Source organism: Ostrinia nubilalis, chromosome 20 (assembly GCF_963855985.1).
Source record: "Ostrinia nubilalis chromosome 20, ilOstNubi1.1, whole genome shotgun sequence".
Lineage (NCBI taxonomy): Eukaryota > Metazoa > Arthropoda > Insecta > Lepidoptera > Crambidae > Ostrinia > Ostrinia nubilalis.
This window is the reverse complement of record NC_087107.1, coordinates 10,940,674-10,953,202: the sequence shown is the minus strand read 5'-3', so window position 1 is coordinate 10,953,202 and position 12,529 is coordinate 10,940,674. Positions and strand designations below refer to the sequence as shown.

The following is a 12,529-nucleotide window of genomic DNA, read 5'->3' as shown; positions in this document are numbered from 1 at the left end:
GACGTAGCTTAGGTACCGTAGAGGTGCACTCAGAAAGGAATTCCCGAAATTCCAACGGGAACGGGAATCAGCGGGAAAAAACATTTGTATGAAAAAATCTAAATCGCGTAAGATAGACGCTTGAAATTTGGCATGTAGGTACCTTAGTAAACTGAAAGCTTAGTTTCAACAAGGAATTCCCGAAATTCCCACGGAAACGGGAATTATCGGGAAAGTCCTTTTGTATGAAAAATCTAAACCGCCTAAGTTAGACGATTGAAATTTGGCATGCAGGTACCTTAGTAAACTTAAAGCTTAGTTACAACAGGATATTGCAAAATTCCCACGGGAACGGGAGTTAGCGGGAAAAAAACATTTGTATGAAAAAATCTAAACCGCGTAAGATAGATGAAGGGGGTAAAACGGGATCCACGCGTACGAAGTCACGGGCGGCCGCTAGTGCGGACACATTTTTGGGGTAAAAACCTTTCTTTTAATAAAATGAAGTTTAGAACTAGGCTTTTAAATGGTGCCAATATTGGTGGGAAGTAGGGATGCATACGTTTGAAAATGCTTGTCGCGGGTGGTGCGATTTATTTGCTGTCGAGTGTATTAGAGAGCCGAAATATACCAGGAAAAGGTGGTTCCTAGTTACTTTTTTTCGCTGACTTATGACAACAGTGAACGTACATTTGCCTTTCTTAACTTACAACACACGTAATCAATTATCTTAATTAACACTACAGCATGTGAAAAATAATGACTAGAATACAGTTTTATTATTTAATCAATTGCTAAACATTGCGTCAGTCGCACAAAGGATGCTGCAACTGCATTTGATCGATCAGCTGTCGTAACATTACATAAAGATTTCGGCTAGATCAAGAGATGGCATTTTGCAACTGCAAGTCACGCCGCGGGCCAAGGTAACAGCGCACAAAAGACGGCGGTAGTAGCACGCCTTTGCAATGTAAGAAGCGCAACGTGAACATCTTTGCGGCTTCTGATACAGTTGTGGCTGAGGGTGTTTCGCAAGGGACTATTTTCGGCCCTGTTGTTGTAAGATCATAATTTTAACTTGATATTACGCTTTGTAAAAGAAGTTTCGCAAGTTTCTTTAAATAGATCTTGGGGTGCACGTGGTGTGTTTTACAATGTACAGTTTGCTTATTATTAGCTAGGTATTTGCAACGTGTTCTGTTTCGTTTTAACTGAAAGACTATTTGTCAATATTGTAATCGAACGCAATATATCAAAAAGCAACTTTATAAAAAGGTTCGTTAAATTTTCTACAAAAAAGAGAAGCAGCATGAAATTTTTCATGTTATCCAAATTTCTTCGACTATAATTCGCTTTCTTTTAAATACTTAACCCACACACCACTTTCTATATCATTGAGTGCTCCACATTGCACGGTCGTCGTATTGTTCATTCAGCACGCCTTCCATTGCTGCCTTGAACTTGTACCTATTCCATCGGGGCGCTACGAAACGACCGATGTAAACTAAACATTATGTATGTCACACGCCAAACATTCCCCCGCGGTACTATCGAGTTGAAACAATGTATCTTACTAGGCTATTCACGTACGGACAACGACACATCAAGCTAGATATTGTTGCATCTTATGTCCTTAAATTAAGTGCTACTTTTCAACAAAAAATTAAAGTCTGGTGTGCTGTCAACTGTACCAATTTATTACCCCACGTGAGATGTATATTCGATTGTTACACTTTGTATTTGCAGAAATACTTCTTTAAACTCTTTATTATAGCTTGTGTAATACCTATTTGTATCTCGATGTTCTACAAGACGCGTTACATAATAAAATTACAATTTTATTAAATTCTTGCGAAAAATTCAAGTATTTTACTTGCAGAAGTAAGAGGCTGTATCATGTTCAATCTAATATGTTTTTTATTTTGCCTAAATGATTCTTGTGATACTTATAAAATTCAATGCGAGGCTTCATTCCGTTTAATTGGAAACAAAAAAAAAATGTTTGCTCATTTCTATACCGGTTTTGCAATACTAGGCAATTGAGATCCGACATACTTGCACTTGCATACCAGTTGCATCGAGAACGTTTCGTTTCTCTTTAATTCGTCCAAGACCTGTTTTCCGCAATGATTTTCTCTGCATTGATAGAATACACTAGGAAACTAACAATCTGTGAAGCGTCGATTACATGAAATTCTTCGTACAATGTACAATTAGAAGCTCCGTGTTTCTTGCTGCGACGCCGACAATACGAAAACTTACTTCCTGGAAGACGAACATTGAGATGAGAACCTGTAATTTTATAGTCTATTGACTTTGCATAAGCAAATAACGCTTCTTTTACTTTGAGTTCATTTAAAATGATTTTCAGGTTACTCTAACCTTTAATTGTCTTTCGTGTGCACAAGAAAAACAAAAATAATCAAGATCAACGACATTCCACAACTAACGGAATGTTTTAAACTCAACATTTCCGTTCTGGTCAAAACAGCCGTTAAAGTGTTTTGTGTGGACATAAAAACAAGTTTTATTTTCAATTTCGTTGTGTCAGTACCATTAATTATTAGCTTTAGTATGACCAGTATGATATGACAATTGCTTAAGTCTGCATAAGATGCATCACTCTTGCTCTTTCTAAGTGGCAAAAGTTCAAGTAACAATGCTCCTTCCTGGTCGATCTCTACCTGCAGTGTATTTTTATTATTCATTGTTTTTTGTTTACTATATGAACCTGCTTGCACTTTTATGTAGTACTTGTCTCAAAGTTCAAATAAACTTCCTTTCTATCTTTTCCAGACTTTAGCGATGCTCAAAATTTTACTTCAAAGATAGATTGCATTATAATAGAACTTTATTTTATTTTACGTAAATAAGTTAATCTTATTTATCTTTTAAATTGTCTACATAATCAGCGTTCAATTTATGGCGTAAAGTTAGTTAATAGGTTTAATTTGTTTACCAAATGCCCATATATGACCAATGTTGTGCAACAAACCTCTTGGTTCAACAAACTTCCTCTGCTTGGGTGGGAAGTGGGTTGCATTGCACCGTCTCGATTTGGAATTCATTTAAATACGATTATGCATTCGTACTTAATAGTATTAAGTGGTTAGATAGTCGGTTTGTGTGTTAAGCAATCAGAATTGTAATTAATGTCTTGCTGAAAGCATTCTTAATGATTATTTCCGTCTAAATTGAATTGTTATCTAGTTTAATGTGCAAGTTTACGGATAAATTTTAAATCGATCCATATTTCGTAAGCATTCGTTAATGCCTGATGAAATGCTCTCATCTTATCCATCACATACATAATACTTTAGCCTTCTGTAGATGTTTAAAGAGGCTTCTTGAATGTTACATTGGGGTTAGTGTGTTGCCTGTCGTCTCTAGGGTAAATTTTGGCATTTTTGCATCGGGATATCGAATCTTCAAATTATCTTGAACTAGCAAGAGAGAGATTCTCCATGAAGATCGAAAGTCAGTAATGGTTTCTAGTTTCTTATGATTCAATAAGGTACCTTGTTAAATCTGAAAAGGTTCAGCTAAATGACGTCCACTGCTGCAAAGGCCTCCCTCAAAGATTTCCAGAACGACCGGTCCTGTGCTGCCTTCATTCAGGTGCTTCACACGACCTTCACCAGGTCATCGGTCTACCTAGTGGGAGGCCAGCCCCTAATACTTCTTCTGGTTCTTAATTGCTAAGCTATGCTAATCGAGTACTTGTCTGCTCCAACTACCACCAGCTCTAAATCGCGTAATCTTTACGGTTCAAAATACGCGCTGAAAAAGTATTTGAACAGTGTGTTGGACAGTGCATTAGCCTTACAAAAGAAAAAATCTGTATCAATCTGTTGCATTCCCAAATCACAGAATGTACCGTTGTTTGTCGAGCACTGCGCGGGCGTCGTGCTACTTGCGCTTCGCAGCGTTGCGTCACGCGGGTCGATGAACCACCTTGCGAGGTTGCCCCGCCGAAAGTAGGTTGCAGCGACCTGCAGTATTTGTTGCAGGGTTTTATCCTAATGCAGTAGACTAAAGTTTTGTTTTATTAGACGAAATAATGTCTTAGGTACTTCAGGGCATTTACAACAACGGGACTACTCACACCTCTCGTTCCCACCGCTGCAACTCCTGTGTAGCCAGGATCTACTGCTTGACTGCCAATAAAAACTCAACCAGTGAAGGTCAAGTTTGTCCCACAACAATCTTCCTTCGCGTTAGGTCTTGAGCTTCGCGTTGGATCTCGCTCCATGTCTTGCTGATTTTCTTCGCCTCGTCTGCTACAGTGCGCCGCCAAGTGTTTGGGGCAACCACGTTAGCAGACCCGAAGGGTCAAGACGAAGTAATAGCCATCAGAATATCAGCAACAACCTAATTACTCAATTGATGTACCGTATGGCTCTAGAACCTTTTTCTTTATTCCCAAATGTCCTGAATCGTAATCCTGTCGCAGTAGATTAAAGTGCACCTAAAGTAATTTCTAAATTCTAAAATGGTTTTCACCATATCATGGTTCTAAAATACTTTATCCTTGGTATCCTATCCTAGTCCCGTTGCTTTTTGATTGAAGAACAGAATTCTTGATGAATTCTGAAAACTTTCAGGAATATGCTGTTTCCTACTAAATTGTTTACAACCTATCTTTTATGTTCTTATGTAAAGTCGGGAAGTAACTTAGTGCAACCCCAATATTGCGGTTTGCCAGGATTTTTTTTAACAGTACAGTCTATGCATGCCAGTCGAAATTTAAAGCAAAATTATCATATTAATTTTGGTTTTTACAAGTAATAACAGTAAATTGTCATGCATTGTTCTTTATTATAAATGGTCAATTTACTTTAAAGAATTTTCTAGAACTAAACACATAATTGGTTTGTCTATTTAACAGTGTTTGTGGAAGCGTAAATAAATGAAATGTAATTAATCAGTAATTTCAAACTAAGCTTACTCTAATAAACAAGTAGGAGCGTTATTAATTAGCTGTATTTTTGTTAATTGCCGTTTATTTAAGACTTGTCTGTCTTGATATTTTAGAAGTATAGAAATCAATTATTTGCGAACCATTAATAATTTTAATTTTTAAAATATTATCTCGTATCTGATTTATTGACATATTTTGATTGCACGCGCAATGCCAATCCAAATTAAGCGTTCGATTAGCAATTTGACGGAATAGCCAATCAGCAATGAACCTTTTAATTGAGAAAATGAAGCTTCCCTTGAAAATTGATATTGGCCGACTTCCAACGATGTCAAATGTTTACATGGGCTCGGCCAACATTTGGCAAATAGTCGGGTCGTTGACTGCGGCCGGAACTTTGACGGCTACGTGTTATTTGCCAGTGAGGCTAATTACACAGTACACATGACAGAAACTACTAATTACCAAAATACAGCATAGTTACTATGTTATAATGTAGTGAATAATCAGTATAACCATTGATTTTCATCAAATTTTGCGAGATAGATTAGTTACCTTAACTTAATTTAGTAGGTACTATCATTTGCCCACAGTATTTTTGCATATTCTCAAACCTTTTCCCCCTTACTAATAAAAAGTTGAACAGTTGTTGAACACTGTTTTAAAATGTCATTTCCATGCTAAACGTCACTTTATAACACTGTTCAACGAGCGTGTAAGTTTTACTAGTAAGAGGGTTAATTTTTATTTTGGGCACTTATTTCCCCCTCAAAGTTCAGAGTTCTTCAGTTATTGTTCTGAGTGATTCATCTTATCTTGCAGATAAACGTCCATCATAATCTATTTGATAACCGTATATTTGTTACGGTTAATGTGATAAGTTGAAAATTATTAATAATAACCGGTTATTATGAATAATTACCGACATTCGCGGTAAAAGTGATAAATTAATCACATTTAACAGTGATTATTTATTAATTCAACCTTAGTACTAACAAATTTCATAAAAGAGAACAACATCTTGTGTACGTGCTCGTGTACAGCCAAACTTTTGAACGTTTTGATATCATAATAATATATTAATATAATTTGGCATATAATGAGTTTGGAATGTTTCTTGCATAATATTACTTTTCCATGATGCCTATAACATAATGTTTTGATTTAAAGTGAAAAATAGGTTAAGGTGCGGCCCTAAGCCGCCTATTTAGTTTTATACACACACTAGCTTTCCGCCCGCGGCTTCGCCCGCGTGGAATTTTGTCTGTCACAGAAAAACTTTATCGCGCGCGTCCCTGTTTCAAAAACCGGGATAAAAACTATCCTATGTTCTTTCCCGGGACTCAAACTATCTCTATGCCAAATTTCATCAAAATCGGTTGCGAGGTTTAAGCGGGAAAGCGTAACAGACAGACAGACAGACAGACAGACAGAGTTACTTTCGCATTTATAATATTAGTTGGGATAAATGACCTCATGTTAATCACATTTACCAAATCATGCGGTAATTATTCATAATAACCGGCGATTATTCATAATTTCCACATTTATCACTTTGACCGTAACATATTCATCAATTTGCTTGTTAAGTTAAGCCGATTTTCAGATATTTTAGTTTTGTTCCGAAAATAAACTTGTCAGCTAGTGGTTTATTATTACTATCATTCACATCATCATCATCATCATCATTACCACTGCTGAACATGGGTCTTCCCCAATCATTTAGATATTCTTCAAATATTCTGTATTACTTTCTTTCTTCTTTTGATAAATTAATTGCATTTTACTTCTTTGTTAGACGATTGTCTTGCGCTTATAGGTATTGTGCCAGGATATTTTCACAGGTTTTGTGAATAATTTTCATGTGGACTATTATTTTTATTGTTGTTATACCGTTAGCGTTTTTAGATATAACATTTTGCAAGAACCGGTAATGAATTTTTAAGCATTATAAACTGCTAAATGTCCTTGAATGCCCCAGGTTCTCAATTTTATCACCGGAAGGCATTATGTTGTCAGATCTGTGCCAACGACGTGGAACAGGTTTTATATTGAACGTTCATCATGCGCAAGCGCTTACGATTATGTTGTTGTAATTGCTTTGATTAACTATCGAATGGAAATACCGATGCGTTTTCGTTTTAAATTGGATTCGCGTTAATAACACTGTTGTGTTGTGAAACTACGTTTATGAGATTGGAAATTCTTTACTTCTAGTAGTTACAGAATACACATAGGCAAATGCACGTCAAGTCCAAATACTGTGGCATCTAAGTTGTTGGAATAGGAGTGATTTTGCAATAACATTGTATAACTTGATGTTCGTTTGTACTTTGTACTACAGTTGCCGCGAATACTCGCTATTATTCGGTATTCGGCATTACTCGACATTTTTTTGATATTCGTCGAATACCGAATAATAGCTAGTATTATTCGGTATTCGGCGAATAGTCGTTTAAAATAAACTTTTAGTGAACAAAAAAACTAATGAGTTAAAAATAATCATATTTTTATTATTTTCCCTAATAAAACAATACACAATATCAATTATTATTTGTAATAGTTATTATGTACATGTGCCTATCATATATTGAAATTAACCCTCCGTGTACCAGGTGACTAAAAGTTACGTCCCGTACCAGGTGGGGGTATGACATACCCTAATAAACAAAGTGAAAAAAAAATTCATAAAATTTTTTTTTAGGTGGAATTTAATATTGATTATTTACGTATGCTTATTAGGTTTAAGAAAATCTCTGAGCTGAAAATATGTATTTTAACATTTTTATCATAAAAAAAAACAAAAAGACAATTTCCGTTGTTCTTGTAATTTGGAATAAGTTTCTTATGTATAAATTTATAATTGGTGCCTCTAATTATGACAACCGTTTTTATTTAAATAAGTACAAGATATTAATGTACTTATAATTTAAAAGTACATTAGAAACGACGACATCGTAAAGGTAGCAGGGAAGCGCTGGACGCAGGCCGCTACCAACCTATCAACATGGAAAGCATTGGGGGAGGCCTATGTTCAGCAGTGGACGTCCTATGGCTGAAATGATGATGATGATGATGAAATTAAAAACTGGAATTACATTTATTTTAATCATCGGTTTTCAATTTACCACAATATTCTGATGAAAGAAAATGAGTATGCTCAATGCATAAAATGGGAGCGTAACAATTTCATAAGTAGGTATGTATAACATGAAACAGATTTCTTTAACTTTATTGTTTTCTTTTCTCACAACCTTAGAAGAAACGCTCCTTTAATGGCGATCAAAATATTCAATAAACTGCCTAATAATTTTAAAGATTTGCCTCTTAGGGTTTTTAAAAATAACATAAATAAATGGCTTCTTGACAAATGTTATTACAGTATTGACGAGTATTTTAATGATAATTAGCGATTATTTGACATTTATTATTTGAGTAGGTATTAAAATTTGACATTGTGATCATAATTGTAGTAATTTTTATATTCTTAATTAATTTAATAAGTCAATTATTATTGTATTACATTTGCACACCGGTACAATCCCCGGTAGAACATAATTGGAACTGACTCAGATACTGTATACCTGTATTATCATGACATTTTGTTCTGCAAATAAACTTATTTGATTTGATTTGATTTGATTTGAAATTAGAAATAATTTTAATTTTTTTATGTCGAATAGTAATGTCGAGTTATTCGACTATTCGCCAAAGTGAATGGCGAATAATCGGTATTCGACTATTCGCTATAACCACTATTCGCGGCAACTCTACTTTGTACAGTTGACAGCATATCAGACTATACATTTTGGATGCAAAATAGTTTTTGTTTAAACTACATAAGATTGTCGTCTATACAGTCAGCGTCAAATAGTTCGTGACACCAAAAGTGGCCAAAAAGTTAACAATGCAACCTTATTCCAATTGAGAATGTTACTAGGTATGCAAAATCACTTGAAACCTATGTTACAGTTAAGCTTTTACATTTACAAATACATTAGTTTTTATTTCATTCAAAAATACCCAGTAGTTATGATTTTATAGGCATTCAAATTTCGCTTAAATATTGAGTCCCGCCGACGGTCACGTGACCCCGTGTGACGTACATTCACAGCGTCCGCTCACTAGAAAACGGATATAAACATACTTAAATAATTTTTTTTTGTAAATACAAACTTATTATACATATTAACACCCAGACCCATCACAGAAATTAAAATTGAACCAAACCCAAACTTGATGCGATTGTGTCGTTTTATTGCGAATTACCTTCCAGCTCCATCATTAGACCCCGATTACAATATAGAATTAAAATACTCTGCAATACAAAACGAACGAGCCCAAACTCGATGCATTTAAGTCGTTTTATTATAGAGTTCCTATGGCCACCTTCCAGCTCCATCATCAGATCAGCTCCATGTCATCATAATATTGCATGGTCATCCAAATCACATGTGTTTGCGAAATTTCAGCTTAATCGGTTGCCTGGAAGTGGGTCTTAATTCAGTTTGCAAGATTCCACCCATACAAATATGAGCCAGTCGTTGTAATATGACGTCACGCGCATAAAATGGCGGGCCGGCCGCCGCCCGCACTTTTAAAATTCAATATCTTGGAAACTAATTGACGTATCGAAATAATTCTTTCACGTGTATTTTTTATTTTTAACAGAGAATACAGAAAGCTAAAAAACAAAATTAGTGAACATTCTTCATTACTTACTTATACAAGATGTTAGGTAAATGGGTATATGAGCCGACACTAGCCCATGTTAACATGGTCATATAAATGGTATGGTGAAGTCAGAAATTTGATATCATCATTTTATTTTTTTTAATTTTCATACAAAATAAATTTTATAATATCCGATTTGTATGAAAATTAAAATAATTAAAATTAAGTTATCAATTTTCTGACTTCACCATACCATTTATATGACCATGTTAACATGGGCTAGTGTCGGATCATATACCCATTTACCTAACACCCTGTATAAACCATTTTGAGCAAAATTTTTTTAGGTGTTCATTTTTTGGTTCGTAATAAAACGTCTAAATGGCTGGTATTAGGAATTATTCGTAAGTTATTGCCGGTAATTACGATTAAAAAGTTAACTCGTTGCGTGACTCGGGCACATGAAGCGTGTAATACTGCAATATGATAGGAACGATTAGAAAAGTCTAGAAAGAAAATGGCAAGCTTATATTTTTTGAAAGATAAAGTTTTCACTTGTAGCGATATTATACGGATGGAATTTTTTTTAATAATGTACCTTAATCCGCAATAAAAAGTAATAGAAGTAGCGAACCGGGTACGGAATTAAAACATCCCCGAGATTTCTTTGTCCAAGGAGGCTGAAAACAACAAAATGATATTTTAGGAACTTAATCACTACTTATGTTCAACAGCTGCTATTAACCGCTTGTTCCCAACGAGTCACACTGTCCAGTAACCCTGCGATTCGTTGGGGAAAAATTTCATCAAGTCACACTTACTCGTTTGGACACTTTCCTATCTTCCTAAGGGTTTGTTAAAAAGAAAAAATACACAAAATAATTTCCAAATCAAAATTACTTAATTAATCTAAGATTTTCTTGTACGAAAATACTGGTTAGAATGTGACCAGTTGGTTGGGAGTATAGGTTAACAGATGTTCTAATGACTAAAAGTGTGATTTGATGGGATTTTTTCCACACAGTGTGTTACACGTTACAATGTGGCTGGTTGGGAACAATGACTATTAACCATTCCGCCATTCACTAGATCAAGGCTGCTCAACCATTTGAAGAGTCGGGCCAAACGGTGGATTCAGTTGTTAACGACAAGCGCAATAAAAACTCAATTATTAAGATCAAACCATACTTTCGCGGGCCTGGGGTTGAGCAGCCTTGCACTAAAATTTAAATCCACATTATGTCCCACAGCTGTGTAACCATTCCACCCTTACCTTCCAGCTGCCGAGGTGCTGTCTGCGCAGCGGCCTCTAGTGCGGTGTCGGCCGCTGCACGCCGCGACACTTGAGTCAAGGAACAAGGCCAAGAAGTGCGCAGAGTTCCTGCAGCCCTACAGGTGAGTAGCGTCAGTAATTTGTCTTTGCCAAATGTTTTCTCGAAGCACTGTTTAGCCCTTTACACACGACGATACACGTACGTGAGAGTAACTTTGAAAAAATCTCATGCCCATGTAAACTTGTTTTTGCGGTCGCAATCGGCAGCGATCGCTCGTGAGAGATATTTACTCGCACACAGTGCCGCTCATTTAGTGTTGGGACCTGTCAGTGCTCGTTTACTCGGACTTAAAGTTGACTGCATTTTTTGGAACGAGAGGCGGCCAGTGTAAATATTGATTTTATGTGGTTATTGTTGTTTTCGGATAAGTGTTATAGTTTTATTTTATTACGAAAACAGTGATTATCCGAATGGAATACTTTTATTGTTATTTCATTGCATAAATTAATAATTATTACTACCACAAAATTAAGTCGCACGATCGTAGCTGGTCGGTCAAACCTCCAGTAGTTGATTGAAAACTATTTTATTTGTTATTTGGTATTATGGCTTAGTGTTTAGTTGTTTTTCTATTTTAGTGCATCCTAAATATGAAGGATGTATCGTAGCATTATTTGGAAACGCAACCGACTATGAAATTAAAGATTTTCATGACTAAAAAGACCAGGAAACACAATTTCGGGTTTTTACGGACTTTGAAGAGTAGAATACCAAATATGAAAGCTCAGGAGACGAAGTAGACCCTGAACATGAATCAGCAAGGCTGGTCAGACATTTTAAAAATACTATGTGGCAAGCAAAAGCTGAAACAAAAGCCACGTCCGCAACAAAATACAGGGTCAATTTGGAAGAAAATTCAAACAAATTGAATTCGTACTCCAACTGAGTATCTCAATTGATTATTTTGATGACACATTTTACAAAGAGATGGCTAGGTGTACAAACTTGCACTACATGCATTAAATCGATAAAGAATTAAAAACTATTAGAATCGAAATTGCTATAGTGTTCGGTGCACATATTTTCATGATATGCCTTCCGGACCCATGTTTACATATGTACTGACACACTAGTATAAAAAATAGGGGCTTATTGCTAACAAAATAGTTCATAACCGATTTGTACACACACGACATTCCCTTTATGTATTTTACCATGACCAACTAGCAGAAACAGAACAAGACAACCGCTTTGGAAGGTGCAACCCATGATAAATAAAGGATCAATATACCTGCAAAGAGGTCCATCTTATTATTCAATCGTTGAACGATATGAGTGATGTAGATATTCTGGACTAAGAAATGGAATGCCACCAAACCTTTATTACAAGATAATAGGGTTTGAAAGTTCTAGTTTAAATTTTGGACTTGGCAGTTGTTAATTCGCGGCGGCTTTAGAAAATTGATTGCACAGCTAATGGTTATTCAAAAAAAGACATTTTAGCATTACTAGATTTTCGTTTTAGCATAGCTGAGGCTTTAAACAGATATCCTAATAAAGAGCATCGTGTCGAAAATTTACTAAACGACTCGACAGCCATAAACAATATAATATAGACTTTTAAGGTCAGAAGGCAAATGATAACACAGATGAGAACGATTACCTGGCTAAAAAGCACCGA

General features: G+C 35.6%; 1 protein-coding gene across 2 annotated transcripts in view; it reads left to right on the top strand.

The window, feature by feature from the left end:
• The window catches only part of LOC135081640 (coiled-coil domain-containing protein R3HCC1L), a 51,569-nt gene that overhangs the window by 35,111 nt on the left and 3,929 nt on the right, over positions 1 to 12,529 (top strand). For both annotated transcript variants that reach the window (XM_063976393.1, XM_063976394.1), the window contains one exon: positions 10,855 to 10,969. In XM_063976393.1, the coding sequence (XP_063832463.1) occupies positions 10,855 to 10,969 (115 nt within the window). The remainder of the gene's footprint in view (positions 1 to 10,854; positions 10,970 to 12,529) is intronic.